Source organism: Rhamphochromis longiceps, linkage group LG5, assembly GCF_057381845.1.
Source record: "Rhamphochromis longiceps isolate RC_006_pf linkage group LG5, R_longiceps_female_GT1.1, whole genome shotgun sequence".
Classification (NCBI taxonomy): Eukaryota; Metazoa; Chordata; class Actinopteri; order Cichliformes; family Cichlidae; genus Rhamphochromis; species Rhamphochromis longiceps.
In genome coordinates, this window is record NC_140561.1 from 33,227,786 (window position 1) to 33,254,647 (window position 26,862).

The 26,862-nt window shown below is 39.1% G+C and overlaps 1 protein-coding gene across 1 annotated transcript in view; it reads left to right on the top strand.

The window, feature by feature from the left end:
* The window catches only part of LOC146670402 (plexin-A2-like), an 86,472-nt gene extending 59,946 nt beyond the window's left edge, over window positions 1-26,526 (top strand). The window contains exons 13-32 of the mRNA XM_085407294.1: window positions 1,548-1,699; window positions 2,723-2,840; window positions 3,378-3,514; window positions 4,044-4,211; window positions 6,110-6,203; window positions 7,556-7,795; window positions 8,887-9,030; window positions 9,467-9,701; window positions 11,078-11,220; window positions 12,583-12,851; window positions 14,476-14,542; window positions 14,920-15,066; window positions 15,901-16,060; window positions 16,877-16,980; window positions 19,300-19,396; window positions 20,131-20,330; window positions 20,610-20,779; window positions 21,662-21,874; window positions 23,048-23,198; window positions 24,127-26,526. Of these exons, the coding sequence (XP_085263420.1) occupies window positions 1,548-1,699; window positions 2,723-2,840; window positions 3,378-3,514; window positions 4,044-4,211; window positions 6,110-6,203; window positions 7,556-7,795; window positions 8,887-9,030; window positions 9,467-9,701; window positions 11,078-11,220; window positions 12,583-12,851; window positions 14,476-14,542; window positions 14,920-15,066; window positions 15,901-16,060; window positions 16,877-16,980; window positions 19,300-19,396; window positions 20,131-20,330; window positions 20,610-20,779; window positions 21,662-21,874; window positions 23,048-23,198; window positions 24,127-24,222 (3,105 nt within the window). The 3' untranslated portion in view covers window positions 24,223-26,526. The remainder of the gene's footprint in view (window positions 1-1,547; window positions 1,700-2,722; window positions 2,841-3,377; window positions 3,515-4,043; window positions 4,212-6,109; window positions 6,204-7,555; window positions 7,796-8,886; window positions 9,031-9,466; window positions 9,702-11,077; window positions 11,221-12,582; window positions 12,852-14,475; window positions 14,543-14,919; window positions 15,067-15,900; window positions 16,061-16,876; window positions 16,981-19,299; window positions 19,397-20,130; window positions 20,331-20,609; window positions 20,780-21,661; window positions 21,875-23,047; window positions 23,199-24,126) is intronic.
* Window positions 26,527-26,862: the final 336 nt, after the last annotated feature.

Genomic DNA, 26,862 nt, shown 5'->3' on the forward strand with positions numbered 1-26,862 from the left:
GTTGTCTGTTGCTGAGTCATCCTATTGAATCAGAATCAGAATCAGAATACTTTATTGATCCCTGGGGGAAATTATTTTTTGTTACAGTGCTCCATTTTAAACCATCAAGTTTAAGCATATGGTGAATTCAAATAATGCAAACACAGCTAAGTAGTTAATTAAATGGTTAGCTAAGAAGGACGTTAGTTTAGAAGTGGTTTCTGGGACCTGGGTACAAATTTGTAGTAGTTGTGTGCTAAGATCCAGCAATTTATAAGTAAATGTTCTATTTAATTTCTTTTTAAAATTCAAAGGAAAGAGAGAAAACAACTCATTGCATTAAAATAACTCCATCACTATCATGTTTGAAAACATGTCTGTCAGAGAAACTGAGTTGAACCAGGTTATTATAGTGGATAAAATACCTGATTTTGCTTCTATTTGCCATTACAGCAAGCGAGACATAGAGAAACAGGTTGATAGACCTTAGAGCGACAAAAAAAGTCTAACTCTGTTCGAAGATTTTGAGAAGTTACTTTCCGAAATCACATCTTTTATCTGTACATAATACTATCCGAAAACCACATGCCAGACATCTTTTTAACAAATACAAGTAGTTCATACTGTACATATCAATAAATAACTCTAATTTTCTCTGTGGCCAACTTCCAGTTTTTCTTCCAAGTGCTTGTTTACCTGAGCCTATCTTACATTTTGTTCCACACCAGCTGAATACCCTAAGTGCTTGACAGCTAAACGTATTCAGTCTGTTTAGAAAGTGATGATGGATCTTTTATGTCACAAACTCCTGTTCATTCTCTTGAATGAGGCGCAGTGGGTCAGGCACAGAGATGCAAGGCTCTTCCACTTCAAAGAGCCGGGAGCCTTTGATGTTCCTGTTACATTATTGGGGTTTTTGAAGGAGCTGCAGCCGAATGAATCAACTACTGAGCGCTGCTTGGGAGTGGAGGGAGTGTCGCTCCGGCATTGCTCCTGTTCTGTTCTGTAGGTCCAACGGTTTCCTGCTGGGATGGTTAACTTGACACTGGAAAGGGCTGTGAATAGGTTTTCTCAAGGCTTTGTTATTCACTGCATTATTCATTAAAGTTTGCTTGGAATTATGGTGGATTTCAAGGTTTTCTGAAGAGACCCAGTTGCTATGAAAGCTGAGCATTTCACACACAGACTTATGGTATATTTACTTAATATTTGCTTCCCAAGAATAAAGAAAGGCTACACAGATCCAGTTTTAAGTTTTTAAAGTGTGATTCTACTATTCCACATATTATAGGACAATATTTCTTGATCAAAATAGTCAAAAGCCTATATTTTAAGGCAGTGCTCAAAGCCAAATTTTTAGTAAGAACTTAAAGTGTTTGCATTTTATGATAATTGAAATTCTTTTGGGTTTGGCCAAGTTTAACTCTCTTTATAGCATCTTTTTTTCCAGTATGGAAGTGCACATTATTTATGTGGAAAAAAATATACAAGAATTATTCAAAAAATATGTACAAGAATAAAGCTTTATAATATTTATTTAATTTATTTAATTCCTCTCTTCTATGTAGGTCAACCCAGTTGCTGGACCTTTGGAAGGGGGCACCCTGGTGACAATCCAGGGCTTGAACCTTGGTCTATCCTTCTCTGAGCTGGTTGGTAACGTGGAAGTGGCAGGAGTGCAGTGCACACCACAGGAGGAGGGATACATCACTGCAGAACAGTAAGAGAAACTCCTCCCCTCCAGTACTAATAAATAGTACTGATATAGTACTATTAAATAAATGCGTGCACTCTCCCTATCTCCTTCTTTCTACATATTTTTTTCCCCATAAAGACACTAGCACATTCTGAATAAGCTGGATACTCTGTGATGCCTCATCAGGTTGTAGGATTGTGCATGGTTCTTTGTATTGCTCTGGTGCAGTCAGAGCCAAAGGAAGAGACAGTCTTTGTGTCATTGTCGTTATAAGGCTGTCGGCACAGCTGTAATTGAAATGCGTTGCATGTCGCTGACTGGAGGGACAATCTGTTAGCCATGTGTTTCTCTCACAGCCATGTAATGCAATTGGGCTCAGGCTGCAGGGACTTTATTTATATCCTTCTAAAGAAGGGGGGGTAAAAAAAAAAGGGAAAAAAAACATGCCAGCACAAAATTGGAAAACTCACGTGATGTATGAATAGAAGGGCTGGGCAGGGACGATTCATTGGGTGCTCTTATTGTATCGCAGGACAAGTTTCTTGTGCAGAGCTGTGCATTTGGCAGGGCCATTCATTTGGCACAAACAGTGCTTTAAAACATGGCATTACAGCTGTTACTACCATTAATTTCAGCGTGGGGTCAGTTGCTATAATGACTTATTCATGGCGTACTTTATCTTATTGACCTGACAGGCAATACTGATTTATTGAAGAATCCACTATGTTGTCATGGTAACCGGAGGTAATGGTGGGTGGCAATCGTGCTGGAGATGGGGAGGGGTGTAGTTTATCATTTGAGTTATACTGCTGTTATAGGTTTCCCATTCAGAAGAAAGATGGGCTTCTGTATTGACCCACAACTTCCATGAAAGTCTACCTCAATCACGCCGGCCATCTTCCGGCAGTGCACTTCATAACAAATGTGATGCAGTGCAGTGATTCTTCTGTGTGTATGCCTGGATGCTGCTATTACTATTATGCACGATGCCTGTGTTTTTGTGCACCCACATACATATTTTGTTTTTTTACTTTTTTGTCTTGAAAGGATTGTGTGTGAGATGGCTGCAGCTCCTGAAGGAAGTACTCCAGGTCCAGTTATGCTGTGTGTTGGCGAATGTAGACCAGAGCTACGAGCACAGTCTTCCCAGCTCTACTCCTTTGTGGTAACTCTGACACTGAAACACGTGTAACTTGTCCACTTTTTCCAAAATAAACGCGAAGTGTTTGTATGATTGTAGGTAAAAGCTAACCAGTTCGATCGGTTCAGGCAACTGCAATCATCAACTGGCAAGGAAGAGAATAAGACTCTCAATGCATTTTAAGTGCAGCACAGACTGTGCACAAGACAGTTTAAAAAATAATTAGGAATGACTTTTCAACTGTGGTATTTTTGTTAGTGGCTGATGAAAACAATGTTCTGGTTTATTGCACCTTATCCCAAAGAGGGCTCTGTTTCTGAGCATGTGGTGTAGTATTACTCATTTTTAAAATAATTATAGCCTTGATACTCAATAAATTATTAGACCTTGGTCTACCTTTTATAACAATTTTGCTCTTAACTTTTTAGTTCTACAGAGACTTACTGAGCCAAGGCTGGAAGAACAGGGTTTATCAGAATCACACAGTTAATAAGACATATTGTATTCTGCGTTGGCACGTATGCTAAATGAAACATGAATGATTTTCTTTTTCTTCCAAAGACCCCTGCAATGTTGGCACTGACTCCAGGCCGAGGACCTGAATCTGGGGGCACCAAGGTCACTGTAGTCGGGGAGAATCTAGGAGCTGGCAGTACCGTTAATGTGTACTTTGGTAATCAGACATGTGAGCTATACAGGTGAGTAATATAACCCCTTGACATCATCTTAATCTCACATTAAAAATGATTCCTGACTCACAAGCACTAAATTTAGATTGCCTCTGCACAATATTAAAGATTTAGCCTTCACTAATATCAATTAAAAACTGTATGAGGTCACTCTTTTAAAAAAGCACACCTTTGATACAATTATGTGTCTGTGCGTTAAATTAAAAGTCTTTGATAATTAGTGAGGAGATGATGAAACTCACTGTAGTAAGTTTTGTTCTCTGTGTATTTATAGATATCTATTTAAAGTTCAAAATGCCTCACATTGTAGCAGTCAGGTGGGTGAGGCAAGGAAGCCATTAATTTGAGCACCCTCTAATTACAGTGTTCCATCCCTAATGTGTCTGTAACGAGGAAGAGATGGGACAGACTATAATGAATCCTCTCCTCTCACCGTAATGCGCATGGCTCATAGTGACGTGAAGTCTGCCACTGCAGCACTGAGTGGGCAGTCACAATCAAAGGCATGAATAAATCTCTCTTTTGGTAATCTCACCAGGAGGACCAAGTCAGAGATTGTGTGCTTCTCTGCTCCATCGGTGACTGGAGCGGGGCCAGTGCAAGTCAGTTTGAGTGTTGACCGCGCCAAGGTTCCTGGAAGTCTGACCTTTGAGTACATAGAAGACCCCACAGTACAGCGCATTGAGCCCCTGTGGAGCATTACCAGGTAACATAAAAAAATTAAGTACTGAATAAACGCTGTTACTAGCCTAATCATAGGAACGTGTGACAATTAAAAAAGTGCAAATGATCTCATCTTGCAAGTGACAGTTTTCATGTTGCAAAATGTGTTGCAGATGATGCATGTGTGAAAGAGGACTTCATGCACTTCATGTTTAACTGTTTTCTGTCATAAATATCCAATACTTCATTTAGATTAAATCAACACCCACACACAAGTTGTGAATCTATGTGTAAAGTCAGTGGCACAGAAAAACTTGTACTATGTGTGATTCACTTTTCTCAAAAAATGGGTACAATTCCCATAAAGTTTCCTTTTTACGAAGGCTATAATGTTCAGTTTTTATTGATGCTGTCACAGAGGTGTTAATTTAATTATATGGACCGTGGTAACAGTAATAGTTTTGTGCTGGTTAGCCATTTCAAATGTTCTGGCCCCCTCATGCACGTAACCTGAAAGGATAAAAAATAAAAACACTTCTCAACATAAAGAAGTCCAAGACAACAACACAATATTATGAAATACAGATGTTGTTCCAGGACTGCACTGCACAGATAAGCTTCAGTGTTCATTGACTAAAGCCCAATCCCTCTTGGCCCATCACTTGGCCCTAGTCCTCCCATTTCTTTTGGCAATGGAGGAGTAGTGGTCCTTTAGTCCTCTAACCAGGGCGTAGAGGACAATTTAGACAGCTAGAGAACAGCTACCCTTTTAATACCCAAAGAAACAGGGCACCCTACATTATTTGTTAAAACTAATCATTTCTGACCAAAGTAATGTGGCATTGGCTTTCTTTGTCAAGAAGCAGGTAATTTAGGTGTTAAGCTCCATTTACTCCTATATATTGAGAATTATCTCACAAACAACTCCTCCGTGAATTGAAGCCAGTTTCGGTACAATGGGATTAATAATACAGCTCTTCATAGAAAGTCTCTTAGGAAATCTGAGAGTTTGGCAATACTGTCAGGGTTGCAGAGATATTATCAAGTCACTAGCCACAACATTGTTATCTATATAAACAATCATAGTCAAAAAACCCCCCCAAACAAACCATCTTTGACTCAAATATTCACGATTCTACATGAATGAGTTCTATGCAGTTAATATTACAATAATGAACCTGCTACGTGAACATTTGTATCGCAGTTGAAGGGTGCACTACCTGGACTCTGCTAAATAAAAGATGGCACTTAATTAGAGTTAGGGTGGGATTACTCGGCACTACGTCCCTGCAGATTAGACTTCAGAGAGACACCCTGGCCCTCAGCCTAGTGACAGGAGGAGCTTTGTGGAGCTGCAATCAAGAGCCCTCATCATGAATCTGCATTCCCACTATGAGGCACTACAAGCTTAGGTAGCCTTTGAAGTGTGAGAAGAGAAGGATTGGCACTCTGTCAGGCTGACTTGACCGACCAGTTTTTTTAAGCATTTTTCCACCTCTCCTGTATTTTGACCTCTTTGTCTCACTTTTCCGACTTTCTACTTCCACATTTTTCTAAGCTCGCACTGCAGTTCAGGTTATTCAGAGATTAGAGCGTGTTGTTTATTTTAATCACATCTAGCGCAGATATGTAAACAAGCAGCACCTGTATTCGTGCTATGCCAGTCTCGCAGTTATGGATGAATATAAAATAGCAGCCAGCTGGTTCTCCGTTTGATCTGTCCAATAACAAAGCCTGAGCTACCATCCCAGCTATTCCTCCTCAAGCCTGCATTAATGCAGGTTTTCTGGGAAATGTTTAAAAACACAGATGTCTCTGTGGTTATCATTCTAATTTAAATCATGATGAAAAAGCAGCAGCATTTCAGCAGGTTGCTTTGAGAGCATTGTGCACGTATGTGCTTGTTTGAACAATAAATATGTATTTCTTTCCTCTAAACAGTGGACACACCACTCTGACCGTGACTGGCACCAATCTGGATGTAGTTCAGGAACCACGCGTCAGAGTCAAATATGCTGGGCATGAATCTGTCAATGTGAGTGTAAAAACTGCTGATTTATAGTTATATTTAGTTTTTAAAAAGCATACGTCAATAAATTTACTCTAAATCTGTGATTTGTTATGATTGTATTTAGACAGATTCAGTGCTGTGGTATAATCATTTTTATAATGTGATTGAAGAGGAAGAGGTTTGGGGAGGAAAAAAGAAGTGAGAACAGGTTTACATAAAGGATCATTCCAAAAGAAGATTTAAAAAATGATATGGATGAACAACTCACTTTTGGAGGTGATTTATGGAGCTAATTCTGCTCGCCTGAACTGCTCAGGCAGGTCGCTCAAAGTGATTGATTGTTATAAAGTGTTGGGACCCTGTTGGCAAAAGACCAGGGTCCTTTGGGAGCAAGTTTTCCACTTCTTACTAGTCATGGATTTGCTTTAGGACTGCACCCTGGCAGAAAAGATAACTATTGCAGAGATGCCAGAGAGAGAATGATGGCATTATTTGCTTGCACGAATGTAAGAGAAAACAAGGACCTTCAGTTTTTGTGTTTGATAAATTAGGGTGTTTTTATGTGGAACATGTTGTATGTGAGAAGTTTGCCCAGAGCCAATTAAATGATGTGTTAACGATGCCAGCCCAAATTTTCAGCCAGTCAATTAAAGCTGCATGTTCGACAGTGTTACTGGCAAAGCTGAGATCTGAAGGGATTAAAGTTGAACTTTAACCCGAAACGGCTGCTAGAAAAGGGTCACTGGTGAATTTAATGAGGGCAGCATCTTTATCACACATATCTCGAAAACATAACTGGAATTACTTGAAAATGTTAAGAATCACAAAAGCATTTAATTTACTTCAAATAGCTTTCTGTGCAAAACTAGATCTGACTAAAGCTAACTAGAAACTGGTGTCAAGCTGGTGAAATTTAAAGGGACAGCTCATTTTTAAAGGAGACTTTGAAGAAGTATAGGGGCGAAAAAGCCCACAGAATTTCACTCTCGTAATCGAGTGATTGGCTTAATATGAAACAGATTCTAGTAGATATTATTCTGTTAATATGCAAGTTGAATAGGATTTTAAAGGGTCTAACATCTGGATGTTCGAAATAACAGGATAGTTATTAGTAGTATAACATTTGGGCACAAAGTGAGACATCTGTTCAGATCTATTTAGCAAAAATGGTTCCTACATATATAAAAACTACAAGTGGTGCTTCATTAATTGCTGTACTTAATTTTCCTTTGAGGTTAAATGAATAATTACTGGAAGATATAAAACTTGTATATCATAATACGTACAGTCTGGCTGCTGTAATATTTCACTCACTACATTGTCAGGTTGTGGATAATGTGGTGTAACTTAAAAAACCTGATCTGATTCTTCTCCAGGTGTGCAAAGTTCTGAACACAACCACCATCAGCTGCTTCGCTCCATCTCTGAAGGTGGAGTACACCACAGACCATGAGACAGTGAAACATGTGGATGAGTTTGGATTTGTCTTCAACAATGTCCAAGCTCTGCTCACCTATAACAACACAAGCTTTGTCTACTACCCCAACCCTTACCTGGAGCCCCTCAGCCTTTCGGGTGTTTTGGAGCAGAAACCTGGAGCTCCCATCATACTCAAAGTAAGTTGATGGAGAGCTTCCCAGAAATGAGTCTAGTTTCAGTTCCCATTTCAGAGTAAGGCAAAACCTTAAAAACACTAAGTGGCTTTCATAACAGCATTTGTTTTATCTTCAGTACACATAACCTAATGTAATTCTATCCTTATGCTCAGTGCTATAAATAGTCTGTTGCTTGATTCAGTGATCAAAAAAATCTTATCCCATTTGATCAGATTTTATTTCTTCCACACACATCAACCCCTCTGTTTCCCCATTAATTTTTATGCCTTTTTAATAAATATTTCAGACCACGGTGGACATAACTGCTGACTTTTTCTGTCTGATGTTCTTCTCCCTGTGAACTCAAATGCTTCCTGTCAAAGAACGGACAACACTTCTTTTGTACTTTTTAAAATAATTTTTTTCTGCCTTACTTTTCTTCCCTTTACTTTCATGTGCCACTGCAAGGAAGTTAAATCTTTAGCTACGTTTGGCAAGAGAGAACAGCATGGCATATTGGTTTGTGTCTTGAAGTAATCTGCCTTTGTTAGCTAAAATAATTTAGCAGCTTTCTTGCAAAAAAAAATAAAAAATAGACTCTGTGGCAGTCCGCAGTGCAGTACAGAAACTGACAGAAAGCCTTCTTCGCAAGACAAAAGCCAAGGCAAAGGGATGTGATCAGTGCTGTTTGTTTTGTCTCTCAGCAAGAATATGCAAAAACTACCCAAGCTGAATTTCATAAAACTTGGTGGAAAGGTGCAGAATGGGGACCAGAAAAACCAATTAACTTTTGGTTCTTTGCAAACTTGCAAAGTAGCGCCTAGGCCCTGGCAGGTGATGTGCTCTGTGAATGCCCTTATAGCTGTTTACACTAACTCCACTGATGCATAAACATTGAATGATGCTAAAGCATACTATTTTTCTGGTGAACAGTTGCTTGTCTGGTCAAATAGTTCATGCACAGAATCATGTTTTTAATTGGATCTCTTAGATCAAACAAATATTGTTTTTTTAAGATTCTCAGTACAGAGTTCAGGTTTAATGTTTGAGCTGTTTGGTCTTAAAATGTGAAATGTGCTTGATATATTTAAATTTTATATTATATGTTGCAGGGACGTAACCTGGTGCCATCTGCATCTGGTGGAGCTAGGCTCAACTACACGGTGCTGATCGGGGATACACCTTGTTCTCTTACTGTGTCGGACACTCAGTTACTCTGTGAGCCACCAAACCTCACCGGGCAACACAAAGTCCTGGTCAGTTTCAACTCTGTGCCTATCCGGCAATTCTCTGTCTGTCTGTCCATCTGTTTCCCTGTCTGCATGAATGTGGGTCACTCTCTGCAGGTCAGTGCTTGTCTGTATTTGTGGGTCATTGACAGGCTTTCACTTAGTTGTTGGCTTTCTGTCATTGTTTGTCACTCATGGTCTAGTAGGTTCCAAAGTAGCGAACATTGCCTTCTACAATTATTGACATGCACTCTTGCAAGTATTGACAGTAGAGCTATCAAAAGAAAAGTAAGTGTGTGTGCCTGGATATTAGTTTATTCAAAGGCAACTATACAGGCAAATCTTTAACATTTGATGTGATCATTTTATTTATTTATTTTTTGGCTTTGCCTTTTTTTGAACATGTTTTAAAGATTTTATTGAAAATCTTTAAATCTTTCAATTTTATCGTGCAATTATTCAGGTTCAAGTCGGCGGACTCCACATCTCTCCAGGAGAGGTTCACATCCGATCCGACAGCCTGCTCACCCTTCCTGCTATCCTCAGTATCACAGCTGGAGGAGGGCTGCTCCTCATCATCGTTGTAATAGTTCTGCTGGCCTACAGGCGGAAGTCACATGAGAATGACCTCACTTTGAAGCGCCTGCAGATGCAGATGGACAATCTGGAATCCAGAGTGGCTCTGGAGTGCAAAGAGGGTCAGTACGAACTAAAAGATAAAAATATCTTAAATCCGCTCAATCATATTCCCAAATTAACATGAAATGTATAATTGCATTATATTCTTTTAAAAGCTTATGTCAGAATTATGTGTACAAAATGATTTACAGTGCTGTGAAAAAGCATTTGCCCGCTTCCTGATTTCTTATTTTATTGCATATTTGTCACACATGTTTCAGATCACATGAGAGCTCAGATAACCTGAGATGTGAAAAACGTAATCCTCCCTCTTTGTTAAATCGTGAATTAGCTGTGATTAACCACATTTTGTGAAAAGCTGACTTCAATTTTACTAGCTACACTCAGCCTTGACAGGACTCTTTCTGACAAATTGAATGTGCTAAAAGATCACAAAAAGAAACACATCATGCCACAATCGAAAGAAAAATGAGAAACAGAGTCACTGACATCAGTCTAAAAAGGGTTACAAAAGCATTTCTAAGGCTTTGGGGCTCAACTGAACCAGAGTGAGAACATGGAAGAGCGCATTGATGACTTGTCCAAGAGGTCACAAAAGAACCCAGACAGCATGTAAAGACCTGCAGGCCTCTCTTGCCTCAGTTGAGGTCATTGATTAATGATTCAAAAATAAGAAAGAGACTGAGCAAAAATGGCATTCATAGGAGACCTCCAAGTTGAAAACCACTGACAACCAAAAAGAACAAAGACATATCTGCCAGAAAACATCCGGATGATCTCCAAAACTTTTAGGAAAATATTCTGTGGATAACTTTTTGCCCTTAAAAATGACTCATTTGAAAACTGCATTTTGTATTAACTCGGATCATCTTAGGCTAACAATAAAGCTTGTCTGATCTGAAACATGTAAATACGACAAATATGCATATAAAACAATATCCCATCTGCCCCCCGTCATATTTCTTTTCAAGATTTTCTTATTTAATCACTAGTGTACATATATTTATATTTATAGATACATATATATTTAGTCATCTTTTCTCTTTTACCACGTCTCTCTAATATTTTGCTCTTTACTATTTTTCTATTTATTTTTTTATTTTATTATATTTTATTATATTTTCTTCTACTGTACCATGCTGCTGAGTGACTGCTGCTAGTCAAACACATTTCATTGCAATGTTGACCCTGTGCTAACTTGCATATGACAAATAAAACTGAAAACTGAAACCTGAAAACCCCAAAAAACTAGGCATATGCTTTTTCACAGCACTATATAAGGTGGCTTAATTAAAAGATGAGCAAAATTATAGTTAATATTCAAGCTATAGATATCAAATTTCAAAGATGCAAATGTAAAAGTTTTTTATTTGGAATTACTGTCTTACACTACTAAAATGTTGGGCAAAACATTTTATACATGTGTCATGTGCAGCCTTTGCAGAACTACAGACTGACATCAATGAATTAACCAGTGATCTGGACAGAGCCGGCATTCCCTACTTGGATTATCGCACTTATGCCATGAGAGTTCTCTTCCCCGGTATAGATGATCATCCTGTCCTCAGAGAACTGGAGGTGAGGAACCTTTGAAGAAGAGGCTGCAACACTTGAATGCAGTGTCAACCATTTTTCTGACGTTTTGACCTTAAAGCTTCAGTATACTCCAAAAATAATTGCTACTGGCTTTTTGGCCAAAGCTGTCAAACTGTCTGTGAGAATATTCACATCAGTTTGAGGTCAAAAAGTTTTGGGCCGCTGCCCATAAAAAGCAAAAGAATATACCTGATTAAAATTTGACTGCACTCTATTTCAAGGTCACTTCCAGTGCTCCTGCTATTTTCACATCCCTGACCGGTAGGGCTGTTCAGACCACTTGAACTTGCACATTTGTAATGCCTGCTGAATCTGCTCCACTGTGTCAAAACACCAACCATGCAACTTGATTTCCATTTTCGGGAAGAGAATGGGAAGCAGTTTGAGTGGAGACTGTGGCTTTACAATTGACTGGTGCCACTCCTAACCTGGGGCGCCTTCTTCTAGCTTGGGCACTGTGGAGACCAAACTCACCACCAGTAATTATCCTTGACATAAAGGTTGAGTCAGTTTTGCAGAGAAGTAGATTTTTGCTTTCGAGTTCGAGGTCCCTGCACATAAGTGGACAGAAAGGGACTTCAAGGAGGAAATCTACTGTAAAACAGCTGCAAAGCTGTCAATGGTGCAGACCTTCACAAGAAGTGTCCTTATAGCCAAATTTTATTAATGTTTTTAATTTGAGTTTTTGACTGCAGCTCATACTGGGAATTTTTTGCTTCCATTAATCTCTGAGCCTTCTACTGGGTTTGAAGTCATTTCTGTTTCTTAAAATGTATTTGAAAGAAGTGTTTTCATTATTGTCTCAAAGGATAGGCAAATTATTTAATTTTTGAGGCATTCTCTATTCAGTTTTTAAGAAAATCTGGAGAAAAAAAAGTATTTGGCTTTTAATTTTTTTGTGTAAAAAAAAAAAAGAAGAAGAAGAAGCTTGGAATGTAAAGGTCAAGGCTGATGTTACCAATTAAAGATAGTTTAATCAAGATATTATTAGGGTACAAATTATAGCACTTCTTAAGAACCAATTAACTCTTTAGAAATCCTCTGATTGCACTTGACACATAACAAAGGTTCTTTATTTAGTGCAAAAAAGGTTTTTATTATTTTTTATATATTCCTTTAAATCTACACTTTTAAGGGTGGGGCAGTTCTCTACGCATTTGCATAACCTTCACTCACTTCTAGGCAAAGGCTTTAGCAACACCAGTAATTCTGGTTTGTACCGACCCTTTGAAGGGGAGAATTTCTACTCTGGTCTGTATTTCTGTTATAACTCATCCATGAGTGTGTACCATCTAATGAGCGCACTCACCTTTCTGTGTGTGCAAAAATGCATGATGCGTGCAGGTGCCAGGGAGCGGACAGGCGAATGTGGAGAAAGCCTTGAAGCAATTTGCTCAGCTGGTGAATAATAAGGTTTTCCTGCTGACATTCATACGCACACTGGAGCTGCAGCGCTCCTTCTCCATGCGTGACCGCGGCTACGTTGCCTCGCTCATCATGACCGCTCTGCAGGGACGGCTGGAGTACGCCACAGACATCCTGAAACATCTGCTCTCAGATCTTATAGAACGCAATCTGGAGAGCAAGAACCACCCCAAACTACTCCTCCGCAGGTAAGCAGAATCATTCACAGTGCTAAAACCCAATTAACAAAAAGCTGTGTAACATACCGAGTTATTTTTTGTCAGCTGAAAACTTTCATTTCCAGTTCTTTGGTAAAATGTAAGACGCATAAATTTAAGGTAAAACTGCAGGACAGAACAGAACATGAATTCATTTATTTAAATTGATATCAGAGAGAGTGGTCCTACTGAGCCACAGTCCTGTGGCTTTTGTGGACAAAGCAGAATTTAGATCTCTAATCAGATCTCAGCTGTGCTTGCAGAAAAGAAGAAATCAGTTGTTCTCCAAAATGTTTAAAGAAAGTCCCTAAAAGCTAGACATGCAAGAAAGTCAGAAATTTGAAAAGCCCATTAAATTTCGGTTGGGAGGTCATGTCGGGTACATCATTCAGTTTCGCAACACTGGACTCCCTTTTTTCTCTGTGGTGAGAGGATTAAAACTAGAGATTTTTTCGGTCACAAACCTGACCAATTCTGATCAATGCTGCTTATCTTTTGGCATAGATAATTCCTTTGTGCATTGTTCTTTCCGGCCCAGTTGCTGCACTTCTGATGGTTGAATAACTAGGCCAGTAACGGGAAGCCCACCTTTGTACAGCTTTGTTTTGTGCAGCAGTGTGAAACATCCGCTATGAGTCTGAGAAACAGGATGCCTGAGCAGACAGGTGAAAGACAGGAGTGTTAAAAGTGATAGAGAGTGGGAGGGACTGGCAGAGGAGGAGAACCTAATGGGGAAGAGTGAGTGCAGCGGCAGCAGAGTTGTTGTCAGTCTGACTTATCTTCTGTGTGCCACTCATGAAACATTCAGCTGTAGCTCACATTTCTTTCCCCATCACCTCTCCTCTTCCTCCCTTCTCTCGCCTCTCTCCCTTTTTCCTCCACCTCTGGTTATCTGCCGATTGTTTTCCCAGTGCTGAGACCGGCCTACTGAATGTTTCATGAGGTCTTAAAAAAAGGGGTGGGGGGTGGGGGGGTTGCTCTCACAATCTGACGCACACTCATTAAATATAAGGATGAGTTCACATGGGAGCTAGTACAACAAGAACTTGTTAGCCCAAACATGCAGCTCTTGCGGAAGCACTCTAAAGTTTAATGGGACGCCGTCAACAGTTGATTCAGTGCAGGTTAAGATTGAAATCTGGGTAAGAACAAAAGAAAAGTGCGACAGGTTTAGGACACGGAATTTGTAGCTAAAATGCTGTAGGCCTTGGATCGGATTTAAAAATTGCCACAGAAATATTTTTTTTTACATATTTAGTTAGAATATATGACAGTAAATCATAAATTTTTTACCTATGTGGACTCATATAAAGTAGCTAAGTGCAGACACTGCAAGGAAGAAACAGAGTGACTCAAAGTGGCCTTCAAACCTGTCTCTAAGCAATTATGTCATGACCCAAAAATGCTGGGCACTAGCAGCACTTAACCCAAAGTCTGCTGGAGTCCTTCGAGATCAAGCGGCTATATCATCAGAACTCTCCTTGTTAAATTTTTCTTTGGTTTCAACAATGCCAGGCTCGTCTACGTCTTAAATTATAAAGAATAATCAGACCACTCTAGCTCTCAGAGGGGTGCCTTTGCTAATAAATGAGTACACTCTCTCTTTGTCTTACAGAACAGAGTCAGTGGCAGAGAAGATGCTGACAAACTGGTTTGCTTTCTTGCTCCACAAATTTCTCAAGGTAAAACGAAATCCTTCTCACATCTCACTGCTAAGATGGTGAGAGCTACTATGGTTTCGCTTAAAGTTACTTGCATTGATTCTGAAATAGACTGCTGTGCATGTTTGTGTTGCGGCTGTGATTTTAAATGCCTAATATCGATGTGTTCTAACAACACCCTGGAAGGATAATGGTTACCTGCGAGGTCAAACATGTCTCCAGCTTTGTATAAAAGCTCAATTTTATTATGTTTGATGTGTCATGCTCCAGTTACTCAGTCTCATCACCTCTGCTGATGAATACTGATTTCCATCCTTCCCTTCACTACTTTTTTTTATGTCTTCTTTTCCTTTCTCCCACCTTTCAACCTAATCCCTGGGTTCTTTTCCAAAACAAAGGAGTGTGCTGGCGAGCCTCTCTTCATGCTGTTCTGTGCCATCAAACAGCAAATGGAGAAAGGACCCATAGACTCCATCACAGGAGAGGCACGCTATTCCCTGAGTGAAGACAAACTCATCCGCCAGCAGATTGAATACAAGACGCTGGTGAGTCACAAAGACATGGATAGAGAGAGAGAAACAAAAAACTCTCTACCTTTTGTCTGCTTTAATTTTTGCACATCTCTTGGCAAAGTGCCTTGACAGATCCCCAGAAATGTTGAATATGCCAAGGCTGTGGTTATAATTTGATGATTGCTTTGAATGTTTGCATACCTTTGATAAAATGAAATAAACATTCTTGCATAGCCAGATGCCCATTTCGTTAAGCTTAAAATTCGACAAAACATTTTCGAAATTCCATTTTTAAAGCGGTTCACACACTTGCCTCAAAACCCCATACAACAAATATCCTTTTTAATCAAATACTGTTTCCACTGGACATCGTTCACCCAAATTAGTGAAAAAAAAGTATTATATTAGCTACCTTTACAATTACAAATATTAGACTGAGTCTATATAAGCTTAACCGTCATGTGCTAAACCAGTACATTCACGAGGTAAGACTACCTGGATAATGCAACATGTCTCTTTCTTTTACATTTCTTTTGAAATGAAGCCAGCTGGGTTCCTCCAGCGCCCCATCAGAATAGGTTCCCCCTCAGGCTTTAGCTGCATGGCAGAGCCAGCCAGCGACAGGATGACACCTCTCTGATCGCCATGTCGGAGATTCTGAGAGTCTGTGTCTCATCACTTGTTTAATGCCCCTGCCAGAGCTGCACAAGCACATCCTGGAGGTGTGAAATTACATTTCTGGCCAAGATGCTCTCCACCAGGACAGTTTGGTGAAGAGCAGGTAATGAAAGGACTTCCGTATCAATCAACACATTTCTCTCTGCCTCCTTCCTTTTCTTCCCCCTTCTCTCTATCCTGGATCTCCAGACGCTGAGCTGTGTGAACCCCGACAATGAGAACAGCCCAGAAATCCCTGTCAAGGTGCTCAACTGTGACACCATTACCCAGGTAAAGGAGAAGATCCTGGATGCAGTGTACAAGAACATGCCGTACTCACAGCGGCCACGGGCTACAGACATGGATCTAGGTGAGGCTGCACAGAGTGCAATCCCATTGTGAAGGAATAATTTCAGTACAGTAATTGTGTTATATATTTTGGGGCAAAACTAAGATTGCACTATTTCTGTGGCACATCACATGTGGAATAATGACAGCTGGGGAAAACAGAGCAGAAATCGAGCGTGCCAAATGACAATATACCAAATACCAAATATGACATCTAGAAAGGGCTCCACATCAGTTTCGTCAAGACTCCCCCCCCACCCCCCCTTACCTGTTTACAGCCCTAATCAGAACAACACTCTAACACTGACGTTAAACCGTTCTGACAGTGCACCTACACCTAGGCTTACGCCCACAACATGTCATCCAATACCGAATGACTCGGCACAAATCCAACTGACATGCACCTTCAAAGGCAGTAAATAAGATAACTTGTAGGTAGTGGCTGATCGTGCTTTGGGCTTGTAGTGTTATACCCTAAGGGGCTTTTCCAGGCTAGGGATTTGGAGAGGATCAGTTTCTCTTTGTTGCTTTGGGCAGCTTAAAGCTCTGTGAAGAGACTGTCATTTTTATTTTGTTCACAGAATCACAATCACTTTAATTGTCAAGTAGAAATGCACAGGAAGCTGTCTTGGTGACACTTTGGTTGCTACACTTGACAACTTGCAGAGTTTCAAAGAATAAAATATAGTGCGAAAGGATAACATGACCTCAACTGCAGCGCCAAGGGGCAGACAAATGATCGACATTTGACAATATGTAACTGTCAAAAACTTGGGATACCAACATTCCTCAAAGTGCCATATGTCACACATTTATTATTGATTGTATTTTCCTACAGAGTGGCGGCAGGGCAGAACAGCTCGTGTGGTTCTGCAGGATGAGGACATCACAACAAAGATAGAGAGCGACTGGAAGAGACTCAACACCCTCATGCACTACCAGGTCTGTTAATAACAATCATACCACGACTACAAGTAAAAACTGATTTTTGAGTTTATGAATAATTCAGTTATTTGCGCCCATTACAGTGTCTTATAATCAAGGTGATATGCTAAAACTTGCTTGTTTCTCCGACCAACTGTAGAGTATATAAAACGGATTCCAATCAGATAACCCACATCTGAAATGAATGACTTATTACAACAGCAGAATATAGTTAGACTTTGGCGTTCAGACTCCACTCTCCAAAGTTAAGTGATGTGTAAATATATGGATTGGTAAAGGGGAAGAGGGTCAGCAATTTAGCACAGAGATAGATGGGAATTTTTGCAGCTTAAGCAGACCACCAAAGTGGGAGGCAGCTTGGTTTATAATACAGAGTGAGGCATGTGTATGTCCTAGTGTTCCCCAAAGCATACAAGCCTGGGACAGGGAGAGAAGCAGTAAGAAAACATAAAAAAGCATCAATGCATATCATGTCAACATATATTACAATGATTTTGGCAAATGCTGCATGAATAGAAGGATGTGGGGTGGGGGTGGGTTGTAAAGCAGCTTACAGAAGGATAGCAACAAAAAAAATCCTACCTTATAAAATAATGGATGAGTAGCCGGGTATCATTCGAGCAATCAGCTGGTGTCGGCTGTCACTGAGATCAACTGTTATCAGCTTATTTGCTGGGATATTGGGTTTGGAGATTGACTTTATATCCAGCCTGAACCAATACTAAGTGCAATAAAAGCAAAAGCAAAAAAAACCCCTCACATGTGAAAAAAGACGGCGGAAATGTTTGACATTTTAGTGACTCAAACATTTTTAAAATTAACGTCTGTCGACTGACGCTTTACTTCAGCTCTAATTACCTCAAAGCTTGTAAAAAACGATTGCAATTTTATACCTGGAATTTTTCAGACGGATTACTCAGTTGCTCACTAGATATTGTTGATGAAGGGCAAAGTATTACTCATTTACATTCATCTCACTCACCTCATCACTGCCTACATTTTTTTCCAACCTCGTGGTCACAAACACACTTAGTCAACCAAACATGCACTTGTGTGCCCATCTCTTTACAACACTTTTTTTTCCTTCCCAGCTCATAAATGCGACTACACAGGTCACTAACCTCAGATGAGTCATCCTGTTCCTTTGTCAGTCAAATGTTCATCTACACTGTCAGCTTTGGGCCAACTGTACCATGCACAGAGAAAACATACTTTTCTAAAAACACAGAGACCAGTAAAGACAAAGAAAAGCCACATTTTCTGCACTAAAAGTATGTTTTGAGAGGAGAGAATGCATTCTGTCTTATCTCTAGAGGAGATAAACAATTTAGCTCTTTCATTTTTAATCTTTCGACTAGCTAGGAAATGCATGTTTTGTCGCTAAGCTGAATTTGGTATTCGCTATAATGCAGCTTTTGCAGAATAGTGCAAAGCTAAGTCTGAATGTGGAATTTCTCTCATACTGCGGATAACCGGTCTTCATCATAGCTCATAGAGCAGAGCTACAATATTCAGCATTTCCCCAGTGCTGTTCCACAGACAGGATCTAGGACCGACACTAGAAAAAAGTGCCTGTATTGTTATGTGAAAACATTTAGCAGTCTATTACATAAATATTTCACTTTACTTACATGCTGCAAAAGATTAAGCTAAGTTACCATGAGCATCACTGGAGGGCAATGTTGAGTTAAGTATTGATGTGAGAGTTTAGAAAAAACCTTTCATGCATTTAGTTATGATCATCACCTACTTAAATAAGAAAGGACCTGAACTCAACTACAAATACAGAAAGGGCTGCAAATACTACACCTCCAAATATATGATATAGAAAGGCACAGTGTAGCAACGGTAAAAGTGTTTCCTGGGGCTGCAGAAACATCATGGTTGGAATTACTTTGGTTTACAACACAATGCATGTCTTTGCTGAATCCATCAATTTTTGAGTTTGGTCATTGTTTGGGCTACTTGCAGAGTATTTCTTTATTTGGGTGTTTGTAGCATCTGCAGTGTGTTGAGTTCTCCTGCAATTTATATTTGGTACAGTAATATAAAGCTGTTCCAGTAGATGCTGTGCTGCCTTTTATTTTCATCTATCTGATGATAGTGGATTTTTACAGGAGACTGCAGTTGAACTAAAAGCCTGTCTTTTATAAATTTACAAAGCCCACAGAGGACATTCAAAACCTTTCCGTCATAATTCTGAAAATCCTTGGCTCTTGGTTTGAAGCTCAAAAAATATTTGGAATTCCTGCCATGATTACTTTTGACCAACAGCTGCTAGCAAAAAATTCACAAGGCTCTACCTTTGTTTTTCAGGTATCTGATCGCTGTGTGGTGGCCTTGGTGCCCAAACAGATGTCCTCTTTCAACATTCCTTCTTCAGCCAGCTTCCCACGCAGTATCAGCAGATATGGTTAGTACTGCTTAGGAAATTCAAATACTTAATATTCATCCACCTCACAGTAGTGATGCACCATCTGTTTCTGTCACTTATCAATCTGCTGTAAAGCACATTAGTTGACACTGTTAGAAGGCATGTTAAATAAAGGAAGCATGATAGTCTAGAAAAAATATTCAAGAAATATTCTGCATTTACAAAAGCAAATCAAGTATGTTGTTTATTAGGTTTTATATATAAGCTGACATGGAACTGTCTTTTCACTTCACGTTTCTATACAGTAGGTATAACACAAGCTGACCTGATCTTAACGTCAATAAAATCATGCACTTTACATAAATGTTTGTCGTTGGGTTTAATATATTCCTTTTAAATACACAAGAACTTCAAGCGATGCCACGCTGTAAGTCGAAAAGCTGAAAACACAAAACACTTAGTGGCAGAAAGCGAGAACCATAGAAACCATCTCTTTAATGAATGAGTGTATGTCTGCATCATTACTATGATGACCGATGAAATAATGACAGCACCTGATTATACAGTCAAAACACACACAGCCCACCTGCTCACTTCCAGATTACAACGAAGACTGTCAACCACTTATTTAGACCTGAGAAATCAATGTGACGTTCTCTTTGTTTGTGCTCCAGTCTAATAGAGTGATTATCAGATATATAATGTACATTTACAAACTGAAATATTTTAGGAATTGTGCATTTTTCTTTATCATCTATTCTTTAACCATCTAGGTGTGGATGTATCGTTCCGTTCCACCCCCACCAGCCCTGACAGCCCCCACTCCCGTGTGCCTATGCTGACCCCCGACCTGGAGAGTGGTGTCAAAGTTTGGCACTTAGTCAAGAACCATGACCACGGGGACCAGAAAGAGGGCGAGCGAGGCAGCAAGATGGTGTCTGAGATTTACCTGACACGGCTACTAGCAACAAAGGTACCACATAACACATGCTGCAAACTGTGGTAACGGTGAATAGAAAAAAACAAACATGGAGAAAACATTTGTACTCGGAGGCCTTTATTTGGTGATTTTGAAGTTTTCATGACCACTCAAAGTCCTTTGCACCACAGGAAAAGTGACACATCCATTCCTAGAGAAATTAACTAATTAACTTAATGTAGATGTCTGTGGTAGGAAACGTCATCATTTGTAAAAACAACAAACAAAATATTCACAAAAAACAGAGCAAATCTCCATTCTGTTACTTTTCAGGGAACGCTGCAGAAGTTTGTGGACGATTTATTTGAGACCCTGTTCAGCACTGTGTGTCGAGGCACTGCTCTGCCTCTCGCAATTAAATACATGTTTGACTTCCTGGATGAGCAGGCTGACAGACATGGCATCCATGACATGGACGTCCGCCACACATGGAAGAGCAACTGGTGAGAAAGATTTTTGATTTCTCATAGTGCTGTTGTCTACTTACAGCCTAAGAAAAGAAACTTTTCAGCAGCACTTTTAGCTTGTTACAGAAATAGCTTTCTGTAACAATCGTAATATATTTTCATGTTCTAGCCACAGTCTTACACAACTGTTAAGATTATCTTATCAAATATTTTTTTTCTGTTTTGTTTTTTAGAATTGTATAGTATTGTTTTGATTGTATAGTAAAGTATAGAGTTGTTAAATTTTGTAGGTCATCTGGTTTTATCTTGTATGGGTCAATGGCTCTCAAGGAAGCAACTCCTATTTCTGGGAACAATCTGTAATTCCAAATTATCTTTCAGTAGTCTTCTAATCTCCATGTTTTGAAAAGAAAAAGTCACTAAAAGGATGATTAAAAGGACATTTCATGATTTCCTTTTGCAAAATAGCCTTGCACAGCCTAAAATATATATTTTTTTACGTTTCTGTATAGCCGCTATTCTCAATAGCCGCTCTCATTCACTTTCCTCCATTAATTTGACAGCATCTGAATGGGGCGGCTGCAACGCTAAATTAGTACCCAGGTCACTTTTCAGTAAAAGCTGTGATGACAGGCTTTCTAGGTGGGAGCTAGTAATATTTACTCTTAATCACTTTTAACAGAAGACCAGTCTGAATGCATGCAGTCACATTAATGGATAAGCACACGGAGCTTTAAGAAGCACTTGCTTTTTCTCCATTCTGTGTGGCTACCATTGGTATGTCTGAATGAAGCCATTAGGAACGTAAAAGTGACATACTTCTGGATGACAAAATGCAGTCACTTTAACAGATTAATGAAGCCAGCAGTGTTATCAGTTTTCTCTGAAAAGTGCTCATTTGATTCTCCCCCCCCCCAGCCTTCCCCTCCGCTTCTGGGTAAATGTGATCAAGAATCCCCAGTTTGTGTTTGACATCCATAAAAGTAGCATCACAGACGCCTGTTTGTCTGTGGTGGCCCAAACCTTCATGGACTCTTGCTCAACATCCGAACATCGTCTGGGAAAAGACTCTCCCTCCACCAAACTACTCTACGCCAAGGACATACCACATTACAAAAGCTGGGTAGAAAGGTGTGTATGTGCAGGCTTTTTTATAATTATGTTAAAATTATGTTTTGTATACGGTAGATAAGTATATTTATAGGCAGCTTTTAGGCCTAAATGTTTTCAGGTAAAATGCTGCATATTATAAACTGGAATTTATCAGTGTGAATTTTAAAAAGTAAATAAGATATGGAAGAAACACCCTTCAACCATGTTAAGAATGTTGACATTGCATTCTTTGTCCACTTGTCGGCCACTCTAAAACTGTGATGTATTGGAATATTGGATTTTTAAATCATCAATATCTTTATCACTATCCTGTATTGATCAGGCGCTAACTTGGGAGCATTGACAGACATCCAGCTCCTCACCAGAACGTTGGTTGCCATTGGTTTCATCAGCAATACTATGTTTTGTCAGAACCACCACATTTATTAATTTACTCTCACATACACAGAGCGCCTTTCATGACTGTAAGTTTTATCACACCACAGTTCCATATCTTTTACACCTTGGCCATATAAAGCAATAGTGTTGCAACCTTTGTTAATGCAACTCTAGGGACCCATTAGAAAGTCTAGCTAGATCTTCAATGGTGCCTTTACGAGCATGACAAAAAATCCGTCTTTAAATGAAATAATTGTTCTTTAAGTAATAATAATAATCTCACTCATTTGTTAATTATCATATTAGTAAAAGATCAAGGTCAGGTCTTCATCATTCGCCGACATTTTTTAATTCAGTAGTTGCAATAAAAATATGTAGAAACAATGAAATGAGTTGTGCACTGCATGTAAAATTAAACTTCTTCGATGCATGCAGCAAGGCAGGGCATTCTTTATATACACATGCGATTGCTCAGAGTTATGAGTCCAGATGGGTTTTTGTTGAAACCTTTAATGATGAACATAATCTTCCTAAGGCTCTTGCTGAGGCTCAGTTTGTGTATCTGCATATGGAAATAAAAAGCGTGTTCGTTTATTTTTGAATACATTGTCTGCATTACTACATGACTAAACGCATGAGTAACGCTTTCCTTGTTTTCTATGCTGCAACACCTCTGATTTACAGGTTCCCGTGTCGAAGCATATTCTTTTCAAAACAGACCGATTCCATGTGAGAAGAAAAGCTATGGTATGCATCACTGTGCCCTCCACACTGACAGTGCGTGTGTGTGTGTGTGCGTGCGTCTCCTCTCAGGTACTATGCTGACATCAACCGCCTGCCTGCCATCAGTGATCAGGATATGAATGCCTATCTGGCTGAACAGGCTCGCCTTCACTCCAGTGAGTTCAATGTGCTCAGTGCCCTCCATGAGATCTACGCATATGTCAGCAAATACAGCCAAGAGGTGAGGCCCAGTCAACACACTTTAAACCAGTAATGTGCACCACATGTTTTTGCAGTATTACCAATTGAAGTTATCAATTTTGGAAGTCAAAGCAGCCATAATTAATCATTTATTTATTTATAAATAGCAGTGTATTGATTCCATTGCATTGAACTTCCAGAGAGTTATAAGCCAACTCTTCAATTTTCTGCAGTTTGGGACACTTTAACGTCTCTCCTGCCATTGTTTGATTTTAGGAATCTGACTTCTTTTAGCCAATACTTTCTTTTATTGTCATTTATTTTAGCAGCTAAAGGGGCAGATAATTCCCTCAAAAATGGAGACAAAAGTAGAGTAATTACTGGAGTTAAATTGGTCAGCTGGACACAAATACATCTCTTAATACACGCCAGTCTTGTTCTGTGAATGCTGGGTGTGCGGACAGGCAACTGTTTGCTAACAACTTACCAAAACACGGTTTTAATTTTGAGCCCTCGTAAAGGTCATGGCTGATTGCAGAAATCAAACGGGCAAAAAACAAAACAGACTGTGTCGAATTTAATGAATTCATTTTGTGATAATATGCTGGGTGATTTTCAATTAACCAATAAAAGAATTACTGAGAATGCCGCTAACAATTTCCAGGAACACGAAGTGCGTCTTCAAATTGCTTCTGTTGTCAGCTAAAAGTGCAAAACTAATTTATGCGACAAACTATATATACATAGTAAGGTAACAAGGATTGAGTGAAGCTTATTAGCGTTGAGTCCGCGGTCAAACATAAGTAATGCATTCAGAATAAAGACGGAAACAACACAATCATAAACAAAAATTAAATAAAATCTAAAACAAAATCTGACCCCATGACATAACGCCTGCGTGCTAATTTACTACAGCTGACCGGTGACATGCTTTGTGTCCTTATGGCCTATATCTCTGTGTGTTTTAGATCATTGAGGCACTGGAGCAGGATGAACAGGCCCAAAAGCAGAAGCTGGCGTATAAAGTGGAGCAGATCATCTCAGCTTTGTCCACAGAGAGCTGAGAAACACACACGATCCTAAATACTTCCATATACACACATAAACACATTCTGTATGCACACATGATACACAGACACCAAAATATACCATAACAGGGGAATTATAAACACATATGCCTCTCAGATGTGGAAATCAACCGACTTCTGGTATGCATGTGCGGATATATTAAATCACACATACACACAAACTGTTGTGCACAGAGAGACTGCAGTTTTAATGGACCTACTGTATACAAACTGACAGTTACACGTGGATAAATACACGGGTACAAATGTACATACGCAAACCACAGCACACATCAAACAGCAGAACGTCCCAAAGCAAGACTTTTGAATCCAATGTCATTTTTCAGAAGAAATTCCAAAAGGCAAACATCCAACTTCTAAAACACTACTATAGAGGGAGAGAGAAGGAGGATTTAGGCCATCACGGCTGCTGAATTTTCCGCCAATTCTTGTCCGCTGGGTAATGGTTTGCCTTTGTAGTCGGTGGTTATACTAAGTGTGTGTGTGGCATGGCTCTGAAGAGAACACCACTTAATAAAGAATGACTCAACTTGAAAAGTCACTGGAGGAGCTCAAAGACAGGAGCCAATTTAATGGGACAAGACTCAAAGTTCTTTTTATATGTCAAACATGAAGGACACTTATTCGCACTACATATCACAAACTTGGAGTGACATCGCCATTTGTTGCCATTCGGAGCAGAGATGTGCATCTTGCACCAAGTCTTTTTTCTGGGTTTTTAAAGGCTTAAGAGAGAGAACACTTAGGATTTCAGCAAAATTACTTTTTATTTTGCTGCTTGAGGATTTCCATCATATGTGACATCATAAAACATCATATATTTTTTTTCATTTAATGATGATTGTCTGAACTACTGGGTTTTGAAAGAAGTATACAACAGATTTGTCGCTTATAGGTTTAGGGTCTGGCTGTTTAATAATCCAACACCAAGACATCATTACTTTCCAATTTGAAATATGTGTAGATATTTTCAGACCCAATCCCTGGCTCTTCGTGCCAAATATAATATATCTCATGTTTCATTCATATTAAACGCTCCTGTAGAAGCTATTAATAATACATGCCATTGTACGGAAAAGATCCCATTTGAGATAGGACATTTTTTTTTACAGTGATGATCAATAGACCAGTAATTCAGCCATTCAGAGATAAGTGGGGACCAAATTGAACTGCAGTAGAAAGCATGATTAATGATGCTATAAGCCTGAAAGTGGATCAGATTAGCCTAACCTGGCCAACAGCACCCACCCTTCCAGTCTCATCAGTCATTGTTTACATTTAGCGTGATACTTGAAATGCACTCGGTGTACAAGATACCAAGAACACCTGCAGCTCCTGTCAAGTAATCTGGTCAAACTAGATTAGATAAAGGCCTTGATGCTTTTTTGATTTACCAAATGAATCCACTTTGAGCATAATGTGGAAACTAAATGCAGGTTAAAAGCTGAAGTCTGATTTTTTCACCTTCAAAACAGGCGATCTGGATCGGGATTCAGCTCAGTGTAAAGCAGGTGCTCTTATATTTCTTAAACAGAGTGGATATATGATTAACGGTATATGTGACTGGTCCAGCAGTGGGTTCTTGTAAAGTCTGTTTGTTGCTTCACAGCACTAGTGACGCTTTATATCCTTACTGTTTTCGTGCTTTAACGTAGAATTCACGTTTTATTCCAGTTTTATTTTGCATTCCAGTGTACACTTTACCTGATTGCTCGTTGTCCCCCCCTGCTCCTGTAGTTATAGTGCCATATCTAAACTTTAAAATAATTATCTAAACTTCAGCATAACTGTAAAAAAAAAAGAAAAAAAAAAGAAAAAAAAATCTGCGACATCACAACTACTTCACAGTTTTAGTTCTGATTGGTTGTTTCACCAATTTACAATGAGGAAACAAATGCCTTTTTATGCTTGAGGCTTCTTATAAAGTCTCTGGAAGTATTACTGCTATCTTCTTAACATTTCCGTACCAATGGAGTTCATTTATCCCCCACAAGACCTTGAATCATGTTATCTACAAGAACAAAATGAACTACGATAAATAATAAGTACATTTCCTGTTAAATGTTGAAATATGACAGAATTCATCAGTTTCATGTGTGGTTTGATGATGATAATTTATAAATGTGTTGTGCAATAAACTGTCAGATGTTTAAGCTGTAATGTTTTTTTAAACTATATATTACTGTATAAATACTGTACATAAAAAACACTCCTATTTTGCAAGCAAAAGATTCACTTTGTACTGTTGTTATACATTAAATGCGCAGCTAATGAAAATGATTTTTGCATTTTTGTCTAATTTGTGGTGACATTTCTTTTTAAAATAATCAGGCTGAACATGATTATTCATTTTCTCTGTATTAAAAGGGTACTACATCCCAAGTCCTGGCTGTAATAGGTCAAATATTGTCTTTATTTAAGAACATTTAACTAAACTTCTTTGCCTTTCATCGTACTTCATTATACATAGTTTACAGTTCTGCATTTTTAACCACATGAAACATCAGAATCATCATAATGTGACTTACTTAATTTGCACAGTGCTTTTTTTTCTCTGACAAAATACTGCTGATGGTAGAGGTGAAGTCATTTTTAACCCAATCAAAACTCTGCCAC